Source organism: Pseudorca crassidens, chromosome 9, assembly GCF_039906515.1.
Source record: "Pseudorca crassidens isolate mPseCra1 chromosome 9, mPseCra1.hap1, whole genome shotgun sequence".
Classification (NCBI taxonomy): Eukaryota; Metazoa; Chordata; class Mammalia; order Artiodactyla; family Delphinidae; genus Pseudorca; species Pseudorca crassidens.
The window spans coordinates 47266401-47289863 of record NC_090304.1 but is presented as its reverse complement, the minus strand read 5'-3'; the positions used below and the strand labels follow the sequence as shown (position 1 = coordinate 47289863).

The 23463-nt window shown below is 39.7% G+C and overlaps 1 protein-coding gene across 7 annotated transcripts in view; it reads right to left on the bottom strand.

Annotated features, from left to right (window-relative positions):
* The window catches only part of RIC3 (RIC3 acetylcholine receptor chaperone), a 49392-nt gene extending 26227 nt beyond the window's left edge, over nt 1-23165 (bottom strand). For 3 of the 7 annotated variants that reach the window (XR_010946154.1, XR_010946155.1, XM_067750043.1), the window contains exon 1: nt 22857-23164. Coding sequence is in view for 5 of the 7 variants with exons in the window: in XM_067750043.1 (XP_067606144.1) it covers nt 22857-22980 (124 nt within the window). In the remaining 2 variants the exon portion in view is untranslated. Of the gene's footprint in view, nt 1-22856 lie in introns of all 7 variants that reach the window. The other 4 variants (XM_067750042.1, XM_067750040.1, XM_067750037.1 and 1 more) reach the window with 4 other exon arrangements.
* Between the last annotated feature and the right edge of the window lie 298 nt (nt 23166-23463).

Genomic DNA, 23463 nt, shown 5'->3' with positions numbered 1-23463 from the left:
GGACATGGTGGGGGTTGGGGAGGGAGGGTGGGATGAACTGGGAGACTGGGATTGACGTCTGTGCATTGCCATGTGTAAAACAGATAGCTAGTGGGAACCTGCGGTATAGCGCAGGGAGCTCAGCTCGGTGCTCTGTGGTAATCTAGATGGATGCGATGGGGGGTGGGGTGGGAGAGAGGTCCAAGAGGGAGGGGATATATGTATACATACAGCTGATCCACTTTGTTATACAGCAGAAAGCAACACAACATTGTAAAGCAACTATACCCCAATTAAAAAAAAAAAACTTGTACAAATGTTTAAAGCAGCATTATTCATAATGGCCAGATGTTCATCAGCTGACAAATAAAAATGTGCTGTATCCATACAATGGAACAGTATTTGGCCATAAAAGAGGAAGGAAGTGCAGACACATGCTACAGTATGGATGAACTTCGAAATCATAATCCTAAGTGAACAAAAGCCAGTCATGCAAGACTACATATTATATGATTCCATTAATATGAAGTGTTCAGAATAGGCAAGTCCATAGAGACAGAGAGTAGCTTTGTGGTTGCTTGCTGGGGGGAGGGAGGGAGGGTGGAGAGGGGGCAGAGGAAAGTGACTGCTAATGGGTATGGTTTTTTTTTCTTGAGGGGTGACGATTCTGATGATGGTTGTACAACTTCGTGACTATATTAAAAGCCACTGACTGTGCACTTTAAACAGGTAAATTGCACGATATGTTATTTATCTCTCAATAAATTGGAAATTTTTTAGAAGAGTCATCTAGTGGTGGTCTTGACTCTGCTGAATACCATCAAACAGGAAACTCAGTATTTCTCCCCACAGGAAGCCCATGCCACGTCTGTACAGCTCTGATTGTTAGAACTGTCTTCTTTATATTGAGTTAAGGGGTGAGCAATGGGAGTAAGAAAGGAAGTGTGATATAGGGTTTCAAAAAGCAATACTAAATGAATGGTGATGTGGCAAGAAGTAGAGAAACATTAAAATTGATTTTAAAAGAGATTATTGATAAAGAGATTGTACACTAGAATCAAAGAAGCACTGAAATAGTAGAGAATACTATTTTCAAAGGTAGGAGGGGCAACTGAGAGCAATGGAAGAGACAGGCTAGATGGTAAAAATAAGTTTTATATCCTAGGAGAAATCTGTGCATTTTATATTCAATGTAATAGTTCACATATTTACTACTGAACACTTAACAACATGCCAGGCACTGTGTCAGACACTGAAATTAAAATGATAAATAGAACAATTCCTGTATTTAAAGAGTTTATGAATAAGAAGTATAGTTACAACATGGTAACTGTACTGTAACCATCAAATCCAATGGCTTTTACTCAGCTCTCACTCTTAAGACTCCTCTACTACACAAGAAAGTGATTACCACAAGCCATTCAATAAATATTGGATTAATCTGAACAAATTCTTGTCAAACTTTCCTGCCTTAATATCTGTGGCATATCACTCTCCTGATTTCTTCTTTCCCCACTGACTAGTCCTTCAACCTATTTCTTCCTGTCGCTTTTACTGGTTCTTCTTTAATCCTCTCTCCCCAACGTTTTGTTTCAACCTTTGTTCTTTCCTTATTCTTCTTCCTTTGGTAAACTCATTCATTCTCAAGGCATACACTGTAATGTCCAAAATGTATAGCTCTAGTTCTGACCTGTCCTCTAAGCTCTTATCTCTAAATCCCATTAATATATATGTCCTTTTGTGTGTCTATCAACTCAAACCTAAAAGTGAAGCTAATTTTCACCTTCCAAAACCTGCTCTCCTCCTGTATTTCTTCTTTGTAGAGTCACTCTCTCAGACCTTTAGGCTTCAGACCTATAACCTCTGCCACCTGTGACCAAGGGTACACTTGAGATGGCAGGCTAGGGTCAGACTGCTGAATTTGGAACAGATTTTTCTCTTCATAAAGTTAACTGTTCTCAATAGGGAGCAACCTCACCTCTTGGATCTTGGTATCACCATGTTTCTTAGAACTGAACAGCCCAGAATGCCTAAAAAGTCAACGGCTAGCAAACACCTGGAGATGTCTAGCTGAAATGATTTTTTAAGAAAAAAATTTTAAAGAAAATACTCCAAGGGTACAAAAAACTACAGATGATAATACATGAGCACCTGTATACCTACCTACCACACAGATATAACTGGAGCCCCTTATGTCTCTTCCTCCCACCCTCACTGAAATAGCCACAACTCCGAATTTGGTTATTATTAGAATATGTGCTTTTAGACTTTACTATGTAAGTATACATCCATGAACAATATACAATATTGACTGAGTATTTTAAAACTTTATATTATGAATGGATGGTGGTGATGGTTGTATACCAGTGTGAATGTACTTAATGCCTCTGAACTGTATATCTAATAGTTGAAATGATAAATGTTATGTATATTTTAACCACAATTGAAAAAACCTTTATATTACAGTATCACACTGTACTGATGTTTCTGCAACTTCCTTTTTGCCTTTTTCTGGCAAAATGTATACAGTTAATACATGCAACTCCAGTTCATTCACTCAAACTGCTATATAACATCTCCTTGTATACCTATCACAATTTTTCACTATTACAAATGTTCTACTTTATAGCTACATTACAAAAAGGATTTCTGGGGTTTTAATTGAAGTATAGTTGGTTTACAATGTCATGTTAGTTTCAGATGTACAGCACAGTGACTCAGTTTTTTTTTTTTTTTTTTGGCTGCGTTGGGTCTTTGTTGCTGCACGCAGCAGCTACTCTTTGTTGTGGTGCGCAGGCTTCTCACTGTGGTGGCTTCTCTTGTTGCAGAGCAGGGGCTCTAGGCACACGGGCTTCAGTAGTTGTGGCTCGTGAGCTCAGCAGTTGTGGCTTGTGGGCTCTAGAGCGCAGGCTCAGTAGTTGTAGCACACAGGCTTAGTTGCTCTGCGGCATGTGGGATCTTCCTGGACCAGGGCTCAAACCCGTGTCCCCTGCACTGGTAGGCGGATTCTTAACCACTGCACCACCAGGCGAAGTCCCAAGTGATTCAGTTTTATATGTATACATACATACACACACTTTTTCAGATTCTTTGCCCTTAGAGGTTATTACAAAATATTGAGTATAGGTCTCTGTGCTACACAGTAGGTCCTTGTTGGTTAATCTGTTTTCTATATAGTAGTGTGTATATGTTAATCCCATACATATGGTAATATATACACAATGAAATATTACTCAGCCATAAAAAAGAATAAAATAATGCCATCTGCAGCAACATGGACAGCCCTAGAGATTATCATACTAAGTGAAGTAAGCTAGACAGAGAAAGACAAATATCATAGGATATCACTTATATGTAGAATTTTAAAAAAAGATACAAATGAACTTATTTACAAAACAGAAACTCACAGACATAGAAAAATTTATGGTTACCAAAGGGGAAAGCGGGGAGGGGTGGGATAAATTAGGAGGTTAGGATTTGTGATTTTGTTTTTTAATTGCTTTAAGACAAACAACTAAAGAGATCAGAACATTAAAGATATTAGAACATTAAAACTGCAGACCTTCCAAAATAGAAAACAGCTGTGTTCCCTATCTCTATATGTACTTAAGTATTCTATTAAATGGACTTGACTAAATCCCAATTGTTTATTGAAAGCTTTCCCCATATTTAGGTTTACTTAATTATTAAAAGTTCACTTAGCAAATCATTTAAGCTTGACTAAAAGCTTAATGGATTTTACAGAGTGCAGTTCTACTTTCCCTTGTTAATAACCATCCCTATTGCTAAAAACAAAAACAGAAACTCTAGCACTGTTAACGAAAGAGCTTTCTGAGAGCAACATTAAACCATTTGCAGCATTTCATTCTTAGGGCAAATAAATCAATAAAGAACAAGATTACCACAGAACAAGAAAGGTCTAAACGTAGCCAGTCCTTTAAGATACGAAAGCGTCTCCCTAAATACTGAGGACGTTCTTGAGGTCATATTTGATTCAGTATTACTTAAAGTGGAGTCTCCAACAACAGCTGACTGTCTCCTCCTCACCAGCTCGTCTCCCCCAAGGGCCCATCTTACCGCATTCCCCTCCCACCTAACTCTACTTTGCTGACCACTGCTTTAATGTTTTCTGCTTGTCTAATCAGATTCTTTCCTTCATCTTTTACCAACCTCCCCACTCCCAACTCACCCTACATATTATTATTATTTTTTTTTTTGCGGTACACGGGCCTCTCACTGCTGTGGCCTCTCCCGTTGCGGAGCACAGGCTCTGGACGCGCAGGCTCAGCGGCCATAGCTCACGGGCCCAGCCGCTCCGCGGCATGTGGGATCTTCCCGGACCGGGGCACGAACCCGTGTCCCCTGCATCGGCAGGCGGACTCTCAACCACTGCGCCACCAGGGAAGCCCCCTACATATTATTAAAAGAGATATTTGTGTGTCTAAGTTGCTTAGCACGGGGCCTAGTCCATATATTCAACACATGTTAACTATTACTGTTTGTTACCAGAGTAATCTTCCTAAAGCATAATTCTAACTGGTCTTGCCATTCCTTTGATCAAAAGCTTTCAACGGTTCCCATAATGACAAGAGACTGCATCACAAAGGAGAGAGCAGAGGGAAGTATCAATAAAGTGAGTACCACCTTTTCAGTCAGAGTTATTAAGATCCTCGCTGTGTGTCCAACTATTTAAGTGGAGGTTAAATTAACCTTACTAGAGCTCATTTTCATCATCTATAAAATGACTATCATGAGATCTACTTCTCAGGGTTGTTACAAGGGTTACAGATTAAATAACATATACAAAGCTCCCAGCACACACAGTAGGTATTTAGCAAATTCTGATTTTTCCCTCCCTACAAAGTGAACTCCTAAACAACTGAATTCCACAATCTAGCCCAAAAGTACCTCTTCATGCTTCTTTCTCATTACATACTCCTGATTCAGCCAAACTAGACTTCTCACCATGCTTTGAGCCTGCCTTGTGATTTCTTACCTCTCAGCCTTTGCTTACTCCAATGGTTTTGCTTTTCCCTCCAACTCCACATATCTAAATCCAGTCTGTCCTGAGCCCAGGCCAAATACTGCCCTTGTCCCTGAAGCATTTTCTCTTATCATCCCCATTGCTTAGAATACACTGTCTGAACCTCTTTAATTGCACTTATCGCACCTGGCCTTATTCAAGAGTTCTATTTATGTGTCTTACATCCTCTATTTGAATGGATTGGAACAGAAATGGGTAACATCTTCCACTAAGTACCATTTCTACCCAATTTTAGCTAGTGCTGATTAAAACCTACAAAGCATACCTGAGAATAAGAAAAGCAGCCTCTGATACCCAGGAGCTGGTCTGGTATTGCTATGAGCTAGCCTGGCACTCACAGTTAGGTCTTGGTGTTCTCTTCTTACACATAAGCAATTTCAGACATGAACATCAGGCAAGACCATTCTGTGACCATGATGGATCAAGACAAAAGAAATAAGAACATTGTGTAATCTGTCTGAGCACACACAAAACATGAACACTGCCCAAACCAAAAAAATATCAAATAGCCCCTATTCCTGGATGATGAGTGACTGCTGCTTCTTTGCCAATTATAGCTATAGCTTTTCTTTAGACTGCTCTCTCTTGACATAAACTCTACTAAGATACCCAGTCATAGAATGTGCCCCACTTTCTGACAGCACCCGATCCACAGCAAAGCCCGACATCCTTAAACCTTCCTCAAAATCACCTAACATGGGGTTTCCCTGGTGGCGCAGTGGTTGAGGGTCTGCCTGCCGATGCAGGGGACACGGGTTCGTGCCCTGGACCGGGAGGATCCCACGTGCCGCAGAGCGGCTGGGCCCGTGGGCCGTGGCCGCTGGGCCTGCGCGTCCGGAGCCTGTGCTCCGCAACGGGAGAGGCCACAGCAGTGAGAGGCCCGCGTACCGCAAAAAAAACCAAACACACCTAACACAAGCCTAAATCCTATAGTAAGACTTTTCTAACACTCTTACTGAGATGCTGCGTGCTTCCTCGTGGTGTGCATCCTCCTTTGCTGCAACAAGCAATAAACCCAATTTATTCAACTGTAGGTGCATTCCTGGTGCTCTGTGGCTGAAGGACAAACTATGAACTTCTTTAATAGAAGTCTAGTATTTTCTTTATGCTTACAGAGCATGCTCTGGGTCTTGCATGCTATACACTTTGTTGAACTGATCTGAATGACTTACACTAGGCCTGTTGGCCTTGCTGTAATCTGAAGACCCAGCCCAGTCACTCTCAGAGCTAAAAATAGTTTTTTACTTCATTATCCTGAGTGTTTTCAATTTCACAGTTTTGAGAACAGAAAATGGCAGTCAGACTGATCGAGGTGCCCCACACCCACCCACCTCTGAGTTTCTGAAATTGAAAATGTGTCTAATTTACATTCATTCACAGACTCTCAAATTGTCTCTGCTCCTCTTTGCACACTTTCAGAGTAGATGTCTGATGTTTCATTAAGAGAAAAGGTAAAGGACCCAAATAATCCATTTGTCTCAGGCACCTACATACCAACACATAAAGAGCTAATTTAAGATAACAAAGAACTACGTATATGTGTGTGTTACCTATGCACGTATAAATACGTATACACACATATACACATATGTTTGTGTATGTATTTTCACATCTTGGAGAGCTTCAGACTCAGTGAGCAGGACTCACTTGAGGAGAATATGGTGACAAAAAGAGTCTGAACTATTCCAGAGGAACAGGGTTACTGGGGAGGGGCTGGTAAGGAATCCTGTTTATAGGCATTCAAAGTGAGACGCTCAATGGAAAACACAGGTGGGCAGGGTCAGCAGGAGAGATGCCAAACGTTAACATTACGGTAGGAGTCCCCCAGGCCCCAGCCAACGGAGATGGAAGGTAGGACTCTCTTGAAGCCAATTCTAGCATAGAAGCAGCACACTGTCACCTTGGAGGGCTTCAACTACTCTGGAACCTGTTCAAAGTCCCAGTCAGCTAACCAGGAACAACTGACAAGTTCCTGACCTAGTATGCTGACATCTTCACGTTCCACAGGTACATAAGGTGAGTCAGGGAATGGTTACTCTGGCCAAAGAAGAAACCTGTTGGTGAAATCAAACGAGAACCATAGGAGAAAGAGATCATGCCATCTTAGAATTTGTGGCAAAAATGTAGGGGGTGTGTGGCACAGGCTCTAGGAAGGCAGAATTAAGAAGTCCTGAGAACAGAGACACGTGGTTCCATTTCATGAGACTCTAAGAAGAAAGCTCTTAAAGTGCATTTTTGCTTGGGCATTGAAAAAATTCTTAAGCAGGTGGGGAAGGCAAAGGAAAACAGCAGATGTACTGGTAGCTATTCTAAAAGAACAGACAAAAAATGAACAGAAGAGCACATCAGCAATCAGCATGAAAGAGTAGCAAGACTTGGAAGGACCACATGAGGAGGCCAAGGTCCAAAACAAATTAAGGTTTACAAAAAGGCTAGCAAGGGCTTCCCTGGTGGCGCAGTGGTTGAGAGTCCACCTGCAGATGCAGGGGACAAGGGTTTGTGCCCCGGTCCGGGAGGATCCCACATGCCGTGGGGCGGCTGGGCCCGTGAGCCATGGCCACTGGGCCTATGCGTTCGGAGCCTGTGCTCCGCAACGGGAGAGGCCACGGCAGTGAGAGGCCCGCGTACCGCAAAAAAAAAAAAAAAAAAGACTAGCAAAAGCAAAAAGGGTATTTTTAGAGTGAAAAGGCAATTTGCTTGATGATAAAATGTAATGCTGAGAAAGCAGAATTTCTCAACCTCTATTTTGCTTCCATATTCTCTATCAAAGGGTATCAATTTGGGGTTAAATGGGAGAGAATTAACAATCCTAGAGGGAAAAAAAGTTCCAGATGGGTGAGGAGGGTAAGATCAAGTCTGTTCACTAAGTAATTTCTACCAGGAAAACTGGTAAAACTTGCACATAAGGTCACTGAACTGAAGAAAGTTTTAAGAAATTATATTGATAAAAAGAGAAATCTTGAACGAATGGAGACATAATTATTGTTCCAGTTTGCAAAAAGCAAAAGGTGGATAGTGGACTTTTCAACTATAGAGAAGTGAACGCTTCTTGGACTCAATTCTAAAAAGGATTCTTCCTTTTTTTTTTTTGATGGAGTGGACATGGAAGGGAAGAAACTTTTTTTCTGGTTATATAAGAAAAAAAACCCGCATACCTATAGAAAATTGAGAAAGTAGAGAAAAGTATAAATAACAACCACCCATGTTTCCATGACCCAGAAATAACCACTGTTAAGATGTTGACCTACTTCTTCCTAGTGAATACATACAGTGAATACATCTTTACTTTTCATTTATAGTATACAATTTTCCCATATTATTTGGAACTCTTCATGAGGAGAAGAAAGAGAAAAGGAGATCCAAAATGTATTAAAAGAGATTATGGCTGAAAAATTCCCAAACCTAAAGAAGGAAACAGATATCCAGATACAGAAAGCACAGAGGGTCCCAAACAGGTAAACCCAAACAGACCTACACCAAGACATATTATAATAAAAATGGCAAAAGTTAAAGAGAGGATTCTAAAGGCAGCAAGAGAAAAACAAAGAGTTAATTACATAGGTTCCCCCATAAGGCCATCAGCTGATTTCTCCACAGAAATGCTGCAGGCCAGAAGGGAGTGGCAAGATATAGTCAAAGTCCTGAAAGGGAAAAATCTGCAACCTAAGGTACTCTACCAAGCAAGATTATAATTTAGAATAGAAGGAGAGACAAAGAATTTTTCAGACAAGCCAAAACTAAAAGAATACAGCAATATTAAAACTATCCCCTAAAAGGAAATATTGAAAGATCTTCTCTAAATAGAATATATAGAAAAGAGAAAATCACAATTGGAAAGCAAATCATCTAAATAAACCAGTACACAGATTAAAAAAAAAATCAAAAAATTTCTGTGAAAGTGATGATAACCACAATGAACAGCAAAACAATGAACATGAAGATGTAAAAGAGGACACCAAAATCATAAAATGTGATGGAGGAGAGTAAGCAAACATAGATTTTTTAAATTTCCTTGAATGTGTTTGAGCCTATGTGACTACTAGTCTAAGGCAAGTAGATATGCAATGGGGTTAACATACTTGAAAAACAGGGTTACCACAAATCAAAAACATAAAATAGACTCACAAAAACCAAAAAGAAGAGAACATAAGTATAATACAAAAGAAAATCATCAAACCACAAAAGGAAAAACAACAAGAAAAAGGGACAAAGAAGAAATATAAAATCAACAGGAAAATAATGTTTAAAATGGCAATAAATACATATCTATCAATAATTACCTTAAACGTCAATGGACTAAATACTCCAATAAAAAGACAGAGTGGCAGATTAGATTAAAAAACAAAAGCCTACAAGATGCTGCCTACAAGAGACCCACTTTAGGGCAAAGGACACACACAGACTGAAAGTGAGGGGACAGAAAAAGATATTTCACATAAATGGAAATGACAAGAAAGCGGGGGTCACAATACTCATATCAGACAAAATAGACTTAAAACAAAGGCCATAAAGAAAGATAAAGGACACTATATAATGATAAAAGGATCAATACAAGAAGAGGATTTTATGCTCATCAACATATATGCACCTAATATAGGAGCATCCAAATACATAAAACAAATACTAACAGACATAAAGGGAGAAAATGACAGGAATACAATAATAGTATGAGACTTTAACACCCCACTCACATCAATGGACAGATCTTCTCTGGACAGATCTTCTAGACAGAAAATCAATAAGGCAACAGAGATCCTAGATGATACAATAGAACAGTTCACATTTTCAGGAAATTACATCCAAAGAACCAGAATACACATTCTTTTCAAGTGCACATGGAACATTCTTTAGGACTGATCACATACTAGGACACAAAACAAGCCTCAACAAATTTAAGAGTATAGAAATTATCAAAAGCATCTTTTCTGACCACAATGGCATGAAACTAGAAATCAACCACAGAAAAAAGAAATGAGAAAAAAGCAATTACATGGAGGCTAAACAACACGCTACTAAAAAATCAAACAATGGGTCAATGATGAAATCAAACAGGAAATTTAAAAATACCTTGAGACAAATGACAATGAAAACACAACCATACAAAATTTATGCAATGCAGCAAAAGCAGTTCTTAGAGGGAAGTTCATAGTGATACAAGCCTTCCTCGAAAAGCAATAAAAACTTCAAATAAACAACCTAACCTACCACTTAAGAGAATCAGAAAAAGAACAAACAAAACCTAGAGTCAAAAAAAAAACAAAAAAACCCTAGAGTCAGCAGAAGGAAGAAAACAATAAAGATCAGAGAGGAAATTAATAAAATAGAGACTAAAAAACAATAGAGGGCTTCCCTGGTGGCAAGGTGGTTAAGAATCAGCCTGCCAATGCAGGGGACACCAGGGTTTGAGCGCTGGTCTGGGAAGATCCCACATGCAGCAGAACAACTAAGCCTGTGTACCACAACTACTGAGCCTGTGCTCCAGAGCCCGTAAGCCACAACTACTGAGCTCATGAGCCACAACTACTGAAGTCCGTGTGCCTAGAGCCCATGATCCACAACAAGAGAAGCCACCACAATGAGAAGCCCGTGCACTGCAACAAAGAGTAGCCCCCACTCGCTGCAACTAGAGAAAGCCCACGTGCAGCACGAAGACCCAACGCAGCCGAAAATAAACTAAATTAAAAAAAAAACAACAGAAAGAAAAATCAATAAAATCAAGAGCTGGTTCTTTGAAAGGGTAAACAAATTGACAAACCTCTGGCCAGGCTCACCAAGAACAAAATAAACAAAATAAGAATTGAAAAAGGAGACCTAACAACCGATACCTGCAGAAATACAGGAAACCATAAGGGAATACTATGAACAATTATATGCCAACAAATTTGATAACCTAGAAGAAATGGACAAGTTTCTAGAAACATATAGCCCACCAAAACTGAATCAAGAAGAAACAGCTAATTTGAACAGACCAATCACTAGAAGTGAAATAGAATTTGTAATCTTAAAACTCCCTACAAACAAAATTATAGGACCAGATGGCTTCACAGGCGAATTTTACCAAACATACAAAGAGGAACTTATACTGATCCTTCTCAAACCCTTCCAAAAAACTGAAGAGGAAGGAACATTCCCAAAGACATTCTATGAAGCCACCATCACCCTGATACCCAAACCAAACAAAGACACCACCAAAAAAGAAAATTACAGGCCAATATCTTTGGTAAATATAGATGCAAAAATTCTCAACAAAATATTAGCAAGCCAAATTCAACAACACATAAAAAAAATCATATGCCACAACCAAGTGGGATACATCCCAAGTTCACAAGGATTGTTCAACACACGCAAATCAATCAATGTGGTACATCACATAAACAAGAAAACACAAAAAACCACATGGTCATCTCTGTAGATGCAAAAGAAGCATTTCACAAAATTTAACATCCATTCATGATAAAAGCTCTTACCAAAGTGGGTATAGAGAGAACATATCTCAACATAAAAGCTATTTATGACAAACCCACAGCCAATGTAATACTCAATGGTGAAAAGCTGAAAGCCTTCCCACTAAATTCTGGAACAAGACAAGGATGCCCACTCTTACCACTTCTATTCAACATGATATTGGAAGTTCTACCCACAGCAATCAGACAAGAAAAAGAAATAAAAGGTATCCAAATGAAGGGAAGAGGTAAAATTGTCATTATATGCAGATGACATGATACTATATACATAGAAAACCCTAAGGACTCCACACAAAAACTACTAGAACTGATAAATGAATTCATCAAGGTAGCAGGATATAAGATTAACATACAGAAATTGGTTGCATTTCTTTACACTAACAATGAAATATCAGAAAGGGAATGTAAAAAAACAATACCTTTCAAAATCACACGCCCCAAAATAAAATACTTAAGAATAAACCGAACCAATGAGGTGAGAGTTGTATGCTAAAAATTATAAAATATTAATAAAAGAAATTGAAGAAGACTCAAAGAAATAGAAAGATATCCCATGCTCTTGGATTGGAAGAATTAATATTGTTAAAATGAGCACACTACCCAAAGCAATCTACAGATTTAATGCTATCCCTATCAAATTATCCATGACATTTTTCACAGAACTAGAATAATCCTAAAATTTATTTATTTATAAATAATCCTAAATCCTGGGTCCATAAAGGACCCAGAATTGCCAAAGCAATCTCAAAGAAAAAGAACAAAGGAGGCATACGCCTCCCAGACTTCAGACAATACTACAAAGCTAAAGTAATCAAAACAGCATGATACTGGCACAAAAACAGACATATGGATCAATGGAACAGAACAGAGAGCCCAGAAATAAACCCATACACGTATGGTCGATTAATCTTCGATAAAGGAGGCAAGAATATACAACAGGGAAAAGACAGTCTCTTCAGCAAGTGGTGTTGGGAAAGTTGGACAGCTTTCACCATACACAAAAATAAACTCAAAATGGCTAAAGACTTAAACATAAGACATGACACCATAAAGCTCCTAAAAGAGATCACAGGCAAAACATTCTCTGACATAAATAGTACCATTGTTTTCTTAGGTCAGTCTCCTAAGGCAATATAAATAAAAACAAAAATAAACAAATGGGACCTAATCAAATTTACAAGCTTTTGCACATCAAAGGAAACCATAAACAAAACAAAAAGACAACCTACAGAATGGGAGAAAATATCTGCAAATGATGCTACTGACAAAGGCTTAATTTCCAAAATATACAAACAGCTCATACAACTTAAACAAAAAAGCAAACAACCCAACTGAAAAATGGGCAAAGACCTAAACATTTCTCCAAAGAAGACATACAAATGGCCAACAGGCACATGAAAAGATACTTAACATCGATAATTATTAGAGAAATGCAAATCAAAAGTACAATGAGGTACCACCTCACACTGGTCAGAATGGCCGTCATTAAAAAGTATACAAATAAATGCTGGAGAGGATGTGGAGAAAAGGGAGCCCTCCTACACTGTTGGTGGGAATGTAAGTTGGTATAGCCACTATGGAAAACAGTATGGAAGTTCCTCAGAAAACTAAAAATACAATTACCATATGATCCAGAAATCCCACTCCTGGGCACATATCCAGACAAAATTATAATCCAAAAAAGATACATGCACCCCTATGTTCATAGCAGCACTATTCACAGTAGCCAAGACATGGAAACAACCTAAATGTCCATCAGCAGATGAATGGATAAAGAAGATGTGGTACATATATAGAATGGAATATTACCCAGCCATAAAATAGAATGAAATAGTGCCATTTGTAGCAACATGGATGGACCTAGAGATTGTCATACTGAGTGAAGTAAGTCAGAAAGAAAGACAAATACCAATGATATCACTTATATGTGGAATCTAAAAAATAGGACACAAATGAACTTATCTACAAAACAGAAATAGACTCACAGATATAGTGAACAGACTTGTGGTTGTTGGGGGGGCGTGCTGCAGGAGGGAAGGTCTGGGAGTGCGGAGTTAGCAGATGCAAACTAGTATATACAGGATGGATAAACAACAAGGTCCTACTGTATAGCACAGGGAACTATATTCAATCTCCTGTGATACACCATAACGGAAAAGAATATGAAAACGAATGTATATGTATGTATAACTGAATCACTTTGCTATACAGCAGAAATTAACACAGCATTGTAAATCAACTACAATTAAAAAAAAGAAAGTCCCTCAAAAAAAATAGGTATGGTACACAGTATCAGATTTCAAGTTCAGGTATAATTAATACTGTATTTGTATTGTCTACCCTGTTTATAAATCCACAGTGATCCCAGACAAACTGGTATTTTTTCCCCTTTGATTTCAAAGAAAAAGAAAACTGGCCACCAAAACAGACAAAAAACAAAAAAACTCCAACCCCTCATGAATATAATTTACTAGATTCATAATAGTCTATCATATGGATGCACAATAGTTTATGTAACCATAAATAACAGTAATAATAATAGTAATAATAAAGTAATGGCTTATAAATGCTAATAGAGGAAACCATGATCCCTGGGAGCCAGCATTCATTAATTCGCCCAATTCACTAATTCCTTTATTCATGAATATTGATTTTCTACAATGTGCAGGCCTGGTCTAAAGTTGGAGATACAGCAGTGAACAAAACAAACAAAAATCCTTACCCTCATGGAACCTCCTTTCTAAATGGGAAAAGATAATACACAAGGTAATGATAAATACTAAAGAGAAAAAGTGAAGCAGGCAAAGAGGATAGGATGTGTTGGGGGGAAATAAAGATTTTAGCTGGAGTATCCAGAGAAGGCTCAGGAGATGAAGACCTAAAGAAGATAAAGGAAAGGCACATGGCTATTCAAGGGAGAGCATTTTAGGCAGGGGAAACAACAAATGCAAAGGCCCTGAGGTGGGAGCACATCTGGCATGTTCAAGCAACAGTGAGAGGCCAGCATGGTCAAAGCAAAATGAGAAAGAAAGGAAAAGGAGAAGGAAATGGGGAAAAGGATTAAGTAGGTCATGTACAGACTTTGTCTTTTCATCTGAGTCAGGAAGCCACTGGAGGGTTTTATGGAGGGAGAAACTTACGCTTTAAAAGGATCAGTATGGATGCTATGTTGAGAACAGACTGAAGGGAGAAGGGAGGAAGAAGGTGGACCACAGCCTAAAACAGACAGAATAAGATGGAGTAAAGCAATCAAATGACCAACTGGTTTAATGACTCTACACAAAAGTTTCAATGAATAGACTGGGGTGACCTGAAGAGCAGTTTCAAATGACTGACAGATTTAAAAAAATAATTTGAATGATCAAGACGACATGCTAATCAAAAGCAAGGGTGAAATTGTGAAAAGAAATTGTGAGGCAGTCAGAGACATCTGAATGCCGACTGGATATTTAATGACATTAAGGAATTATTGATTTTTTAGGTGTGATAATGATATTGCGGCTATTTTAAGAAGAATTCTTATTTTTTAGAGATGTATACAAAATTATTTACGGATGAAATGACCCAATGTCTGGGATTTGCTTCAAAATAATTGAGTATATGGGGGGAAAAGTAAGTGGGGATATACCTGATACAAGATGATGAAGCAGGGTGATGTGGATTCATCTTACTACTCTCTCTACTTTTGCTTATGATTGAAAATGTCAAACAAAAAAGTTTTTTAAAAAAATCAAGAATGGCATATAGCTGAGAGCGATGGTAAAACAAATACACTGAATGGAACGATAAATATTCTGAAAAAATGTCAAGAGGCTAGAATTCTGGACCAATAGATAAAATGTAACAGGAAAGGCTAGAAACTGCTATATTTGGTTCCAAAACATCAAGTGAATGTACAAAATGGACAAAACCTAGATGAGTAGCTCCTATTTAAAAAAAAAAAAAATTTAAGATTCGAATATACAGCAAGGTCAGCAAGTAAAATGCCAAAAATCTAAAGCAATCCCCAAGATGCATTAATAGAAGTAAAGAATTTTAAAAAGGGGGGTGGGGGGGTGCTCTTCCATGAGCTAACTGGCTTACACTTGCTATTGTTTGCCATCTAAGAGGGCTATGTTTAGATACTTGCAACTATGTCATATGAGGAATGGATGAGGCAGCTAGGGATGTCAACTTAGGAAAAAAGATGGAAGAAGGGGACGTGACACTAGTCTGCAAATTCCTGAACTCATCATCTTTCCCCTTTAATCTACTTTGCTTCATTACTATTTTGGTAAAGGGTGTTACCATCTATGTATTCACCTAAGCCAATAAACTGAGAATAATTCAAGATGCCTCCCTCTCTCTCACGCTCCACGTCTATTTAAAAATGTCTCTTAAAATTGTTTTCTTCCCTCCTATCCAACGTTGATGCCTCCCCTGCTCCATTTACTCCCTCTTCTTCCTGTACCCCTATTTCCCTTTGGGAATCACTCTCAACTCCACAGTGGTCAATCAGCATATTCTTTCTACCCACAGCACTGCAAATAGCTTAACTCAAGCTAGTAAGATGGGAGGATGTGTTAGCTGGAACTATTGGGAAAGAATAGGTGTGGGAGGAGGGGGAGGGGATAAGAGTAAGATGGGAGTGAAGGAAGAGTTCAAAAGAACAGAAACATTCTTTCTCTGGACAATTAAGTGTGAGGAGGTGATATCTGGAACTGTTGCAACTATTTTTGCTACCCTGAGAAGTCAACAGACAGAGTCAACTTGAGAAGGAACCCAGAAGTGAAAAGGACACAGAAAATCAGATTGTGAATCTCTAGATCAAACCACACAGGAGGCCAATTCTAACACAGGGTCTTTTCATTTGGACTAATCAATACATTCTCTTTTTGACTTAAGACAGTTCAGCTGAATTTCCTGTGACTTATCATGAGAATCCTAACTGATGAGCCCAAAGACACTCGCTTAATGATGCTCATGTCTCAACTGGACTACAGCAACAATATTCTCCCTGAAAAAATCCTCACGATACAGACTTAATACTGTTGCCAAGGTGTCCTTTCAGACTGTATGTTTCTCTTCTACTCATAAACTTACAATGGCCTCCTCTACCTTTAGAATACTATACAAACTCCTTAAGTATGGCAGAAAAAAAAAAATCTTTACAATTTGGCCCCAAGTCTCATCTCTTACAACTCTAAAGCTATTTCAAGGCTCTGGGTGTTGTTTTTGCTCTGTGTTCCCTCTGCCTGGAATGTTCTTCTTAATCTGGCTAATAAAAACACTTTAGAATTACCTCCTCAATTTAGCCAAGGAATGCAAGGTTGGTTTAACACCCCAAAATCAATTATGTAATGCATCATATCCACAGAATGTAGGACAAAAACCCCATTATCGCTTCACTAGACACAGAAAAAGCATTTGACAAAATTCAACACCGCTTCATAACAAAAATACTCAACAAACTAGGAATAGAAGGGAACTCCCTCAAAGGGCATCTTTAAAAAAATCCACAGCTAGCATTACCCTTAATAGTATGAAAGCTTTCTTAAGATTAGGAACAATCAAGGATGTTCCCTCTTCACTGCTTCTATTCAACATTGTACTAGAGGTTCTAGCCCAGGCAGTTAGGCAAAAAAGAAAGAAAGAAAGAAAAGGCATGTAGATTGGAAAGAAGTAAAACAATCTCTGTTCACAGAGAACAAGACCATGTATTAGAGCTAATAAACAATTCAGCAAGTTTGCAGAATACAATATTAATACACAAAAAGTGTGTTTCTAAAAAATAGTGAACAATTTGAAAATAAAATAAAATAATTCAATTTACAATAACAGCAAAAAGAATAAAATACTCAGGAATATATTTAACAAAATAAGACTTGTATACTGAAAACTACAAAGTTCTTTGAAATCAATTAAAGACCCAAATAAATAAAAAGAAATCCTATGTTCATAGATTGAAAGACTTAATGTTGTTAAGATGGCAATACTCTCCAAATTGGTCTACAGATTCCACACAATCAAAAATCCCAGCTGGCTTCTGCAGAAACTGATAAGCTGATCCTAAAATGTGTATGGAAATGCTGGGCCACAAGACTCAGAAATTAATCTTGAAAAAAGAACACAGTTGGAAGACTTAATGCTTCATGACCTCAAAACTACAAAGCTACAGTAATCAAGACAGTGTGGTACTGGTATAAGGATGGGTGTATATGATATTTGTATCAATGGAACAGAATTGAGAGTCCAGAAATAAACTCTCACACTTACAGTCAATTGAATTTCAACAAGGGTGTCAAAACAATTCAATGTAAACAGAATAGTGTTTTCAAAAATAATGCTGGGATAAATGTATATCCACATGAAGTTGGACTTCTACCTCACACCATGTATAAAAATTAACTCAAAATGGATCAAAGACTTAAATATAAGAGTAAATACTATAAAACTTGAAACATGGGCATAAATCTTTATGACCTTGGATCTGGCAATTATGTTTTTAGATATGACACCAAGAGCAGAAGAGAAGAAAATAAGTCAGACTTCATCAAAATTAAAACTTTTCTTAAAAGGACACCATCGAGAAAGTGAAGACAACTTACTAAGTGGAAGAAAATATTTGCAAATCATGTATCTGATAATGAACTTGTACCTAAAATACATAAAGAACTCTTACAACAATAAGAAACCCAATTTAAAGATGTGCAAAAGTCTGAATACACACTTCTCCAAAGAAGATACACAAATAGTCTATAAAAGATGTCAGTGTTGTTAGTCATCATGGAAATACAAAAAAAAAAATCACAATAAGATACCACTTCACACCCATTAGGATGGCTATAATCAAAAAGGCAAGCAATAACAAATGTCGGTGAGGATATGGAGAAAGTGGAACCCTCACACTAATGGTGGGAATGTAAAATGATGCAGCCACTTTGGAAAACAATCTAGCAGTTCCTCAAAACTGCTCATAGAGTAATCATATGAGCCAGAGATTCCACTCTTAGTTCCAGCTACACTAAAATGCTTACATTTCCCAAATGCATATACCCAAGAGAAACCAAAGCATGTATCCATACAGAAATCTGTACACAGATGTTAACAGCAGTGTTATTCTTAATAATCAAAACCCAAAATGCCCTTCAACTGATGAATGAATAAAATGTGGATGGAATATTCCACACAATGGAATATTATTCAGCCATAAAAAGTAATGAAGTACTCGGGCTTCCCTGGTGGCGCAGTGGTTGAGAGCCCGCCTGCCGATGCAGGGGACGCGGGTTCGTGCCCCGGTCCAGGAAGATCCCACAAGCCGCGGAGCGGCTGGGCCCGTGAGCCATGGCCGCTGAGCCTGCGCGTCCGGAGCCTGTGCTCCGCAACGGGAGAGGCCACAACAGTGAGAGGCCCGTGTACCGCAAAAAAAAAAAAAAAAAAAAAGGAATGAAGTACTGATAAATGCTACAACATGGATGAACCCTGAAAACATGCTATGTGAAAGAAACCAGTCACAAAAGATCACATATTGTATGATTCCATTTATATGAAATGCCCATAACAGGCAAATCTATAAAGACAGACAGTAGATTAATGGTTGCCTAGGGCTGAAGGGGTTGGGGAGTGTTGAAGGGTGATGGCTAAATAGTATGGGTTTTGGGGGGGTGAAAATAATGAAATGTTCTAAAAATTGATTGTGCTAATGGTTGCACAACTCTGTGACCATGCTAAAAACCATTCAGCTACACACTTTAAATGGATGAATTGCACAGTATGTGATTTATATCTTAAGAAAGCTATTACCAAAAAAAAAAAAAAAAAGGCTCTCCTTCTCCATGACACCTTTCTTGAGCCACTAATAAAACTGACCATTCTGGGCTTCCCTGGTGGCGCAGTGGTTGAGAGTCCGCCTGCTGATGCAGGGGACACGGGTTCGTGCCCTGGTCTGGGAAGATCCCACATGCCGCGGAGCGGCTGGGCCCGTGAGCCGTGGCCACTGAGCCTGCGCGTCCAGAGCCTGTGCTCCGCAACGGGAGAGGCCACAACAGTGAGAGGCCCGTGTACCGCAAAAAAAAAAAAAAAAGAATACAAAAAAACTGACCATTCTAACATGTGTCTCCCCACTTCCCTGCAAGGATTTGAGTACCTGTAATTGACACTTTTTTGCACTTATTTAATGTCTGTTTCCCTCTACTAAACTGTGGATTCAAGGCAGGGATTTGGCTCATTTTTTCACGGAATTAACAATATTTATACGTTGTGTGTAAACTATGTAAAAGTGTACATCATAAATATTTGCTAAAAGACTATCCTAACAGTTGTTACATGGAAAAGGGACTGTGCTTGTTCCACATATATGCCAATGGGCAGAAATGGAAGCTATTGATACAATGGCACGAATTTTAGGAATTTTCAAATAATCAGGGCTGTCCCTTTATTCAAAACAGGGGTGTCTGGGTTCTGTGGATTCTCTGAGTTGATTCTCAAATTCTGAACGTATGTATAAAAAGCATGTGCATTCTTCCTGGGAAAAAAATCCATAACTTTCATCAGATTCTCAAAGGGGTATATAACCCAATAATGGTTAGGATTCACTGTTTTTAAAATGTCAGTGTACCAGGGCAGGGATTTTAGTTAGCAAATTTCAGTTACTGGAATACATCATTCAAGGTAGGTTTTTGCCTAGATTATACTACTTTGGTTAATTAATGCAAAAAGAGAACTCACAATATTAGTGTCTTCATAATCTTATTCATTTAAAAGTATTTATTGATTGTCCATTATATGCCAACTGCTGAAGAAATAATAGTAAACAAGACAAAGTGCCTGCCCTCAGGAGCTTACATTCTAGAAGGTGGAGACAAAAAAAAGAGCAAATAAATAAGAAAATGTCGTATCATAGAGTAATGCCTTCAACAGAGAAAATAAAACATGATGAAATAGGGAATGAGGGGAGTGTAAAGAGTTATTTTAGAAGCAGGAGGCTTTTGAGGACATGAGCCACCTTGTCTCCTTGCATGGCCTCGCGATAAACCTTTCTCTGCTCCAAACGCCGACGCTTCGTCGGGCACATGAACTTGCATTAATATTTGTGCCTGTTCAAACGACAGACGGTGCAACTTTTCAGTGACTCCTTCATCTCCTATGTTCACCCAGCGGTTCTTTCTAAGAATCATCTCTTAATCTCTCCCTTCTCCCTCCTCTCTTCCTGCACTGTCCTTACCCTCAAGGGTCTCTCAGTCACCAACATTTACAGTGTAGGGCCTTGTATATGATAGGATGGAGTTAAGTGCAGCACATGTGTGGGGCACCTGGGGTCAGGAGGTGGCCAGGAACGACTTCCCAGAGGAGGTATATTTTGTCTTCAGACCTGAAATGTTGTGTAAGTCATGTGGGGTGTGGTGAAGATGGAACTTGGGGTTTTCTAGCACAGGAATAACAAAGAGGCATAAACTAGATGAATTCATAAATAGAATGTGAACTTGGTTAATTGCATGTTATTGGGTCCGGCTTCTAACCTTTTATTTCCCTCGCTTTGGCATTAACCTCTAGAAAACGTGATTATTTTTAAAGCCCCTCATTATCCTCCCCACTTCTAGGCACTTTTCGTATTCAAGTTTTCTTCTGCATCTGCCAAACTAAATCTTCTCTAAGCTTGGCTTCTTAGTTTCTTTGAACTACTGAAAAACCTGGGAAGACTTGATACTGAGCAGGACACTGTGGGGCTCCTGGGCACAAAATTCTGTGTCCCTCATTACTCGATTACAGAAAATCGGCTTCATTCGGCCTCCATGACCTTCCCAGAGTTCCAAATAGCAGGTTCAAACAGTTTTTAATTAGGGAAGGGAGGGGATGCGGAGACAAGGGAGGAACAGTGAAAAGAAACAGTAGTGTCAGAAGTTCCTTAATGGTCCAGTGGATAGGACTCAGTGCTTTCACTGCAGTGGCCTGGGGTTCAATCCCAGGTTCCCCTGGTCTGGGAACTAAGATCCCGCAAGCCACGCAGTGTGGCCAAAAAAAAAAAAAAAGTTATTTTAGCTAGGGTCATCAGGGAAAGTCTCTCTGAGGAGATCACATTTGAGCTGAAACGTGAGCAATGAGAAGGAAGCTGAGAAAAGAACACTTCAAGAATGAAGAGAACAGAAAGTGCAAAGATTCTGAGATGAGAACATTGATTATTACCACCTGCGTTAAGAGAAAGCCATGTCTAAACGCCTCTCTATACAACATTCAGAAGAGTGTCTCCCACTCACAGTGAATAGAACTTATTCAAGATAATTCAGCATAATGAAAATTCACTGTGATGAGACTATTCTAAACAAATCTTTACTGCTTAGGGTCATCACAAATTTACTCTTCTTCAATGCAGACAATATCATTAGACAAAGTGAGTAAAACCTTTGGGGTTTTGTAATAAAACAGAAAGAAGAAAAAAAAACCACCATGTACTTTTTTTTTTTTTTAAGAAGTCTCTCCCAGGTAGAGTTTTACAAAGATTATTAAGCAAACTCTATAAACAATTATGAGTTCGATCTGCTCTCCATCCCTAGAGCTTGGTGCTTTGCGTTTCTAGTATTTACTATCTGTGAGGTACAAGAGGGTGGAGTTACAGCCAGTGTATACAAATTAGAGGGAAATGAGTTTCAGTTCAAAAGCAGCTGTCCAACAATCAACAGGTTGAATATCAGTGTAAGTGTGGAGACTGTAAAACCATGACTCAAGTTAGCGTAACTTCACGACCTACAAAGGACTGTTCCAGTTCTTTCTCCCAGCCTTGGCATCCCTGTCGTGTTACACTCACCTATAAAGTCCCAGAATGCAGACCAAACAGTGGATTTTTAACCACCACATACATCATGCCAATAACAAAAGATTGACAAATACTTGTTCAGGTAAGGGCAACGCAGAGCTTTGTTCATCTCAGCAATTTAAATTCTTACTATTAAAATCTTCAAGTTATATTTACAAAGGCACAAAAAAAGCCTGAAGCAGTGAGCACCCAACACCAAACTGAAAGTACACAATGAATTAAGGTTAACAGTACCAATTCCAACTATTTCATTCAAATGCACGACAGAAAGCATACGGAAGCCCTGAAGAGGGGAATCCAAGAGGGAGCCCTCCTGACTCAGAGCACCTGAGCAGACGGTGACTAGTTGCGTTAGGCCAGTGAGGGGAAGGGGCTGCCAGCAACCGGGGAGTGTGCCCAGGCTTGTCTGCGTGCGCTCCTGGTCCTGCCTGCGGTGGAAGGTCAGGAGGGACCCGCTCGGGCTGCTGCCCGCTGGTGTCAAAAGAACCCAGGGGCTTGGCACCTCCCACACGCCGCCGGGTCCGCCTTCTCTAGCGGGGACGGAGATTCCCGGAGCCGCCCTCCCTGTAGCATCGCTTACCTTCGGTGAGCGGCGGTGGCTCCTGCCGCTTTCCGCGGGACAAAAAGGCCTTGGGCAGAAGCAACGACACAGCCAGGACGAGCCCCGAGGCCAAGGCCACCCTCTGCACGGTGGAGTACGCCATGACCACCCGCCCTCGCCGCAGGCGAGCTCCAACCGGAACCGGAACCAGAAGTGGAACCGCAAAGCCCGCGGCCTCCTTCGACCCCACCGAGAGCTGCGCAGACGGCGCCGCGCGAGGGACAAGTGACCAGGCGCCTCCGGCTCCGCGGCGGAGGGCTGACCTGCTCCCCCCGCGCGGTCACCTGGTGCAATGAGTGGTACCCGCGCCCTCTAATTTGTACCGACTAGACACGCCTTCCACGCCCCACGCCCACCTCGGCGTCCTACCGTCGAAACAACCGATGGTCGTCCCTCCTCTCCATCCAGCTCACCACACTGCTCACTCCCCGCCCCAGACCGCCCATTAATTTCCTCGTTAAGGCCCCACCCAGGCCCCGCACCTCCATTGTCCATCTGCATACCAAGGTGATGATACTACGACGCAGCTGTAATGCGTTTTAAGCTTTCCATAGCTTAAGATCTTTCAGAAACTCCTCTTTATCCT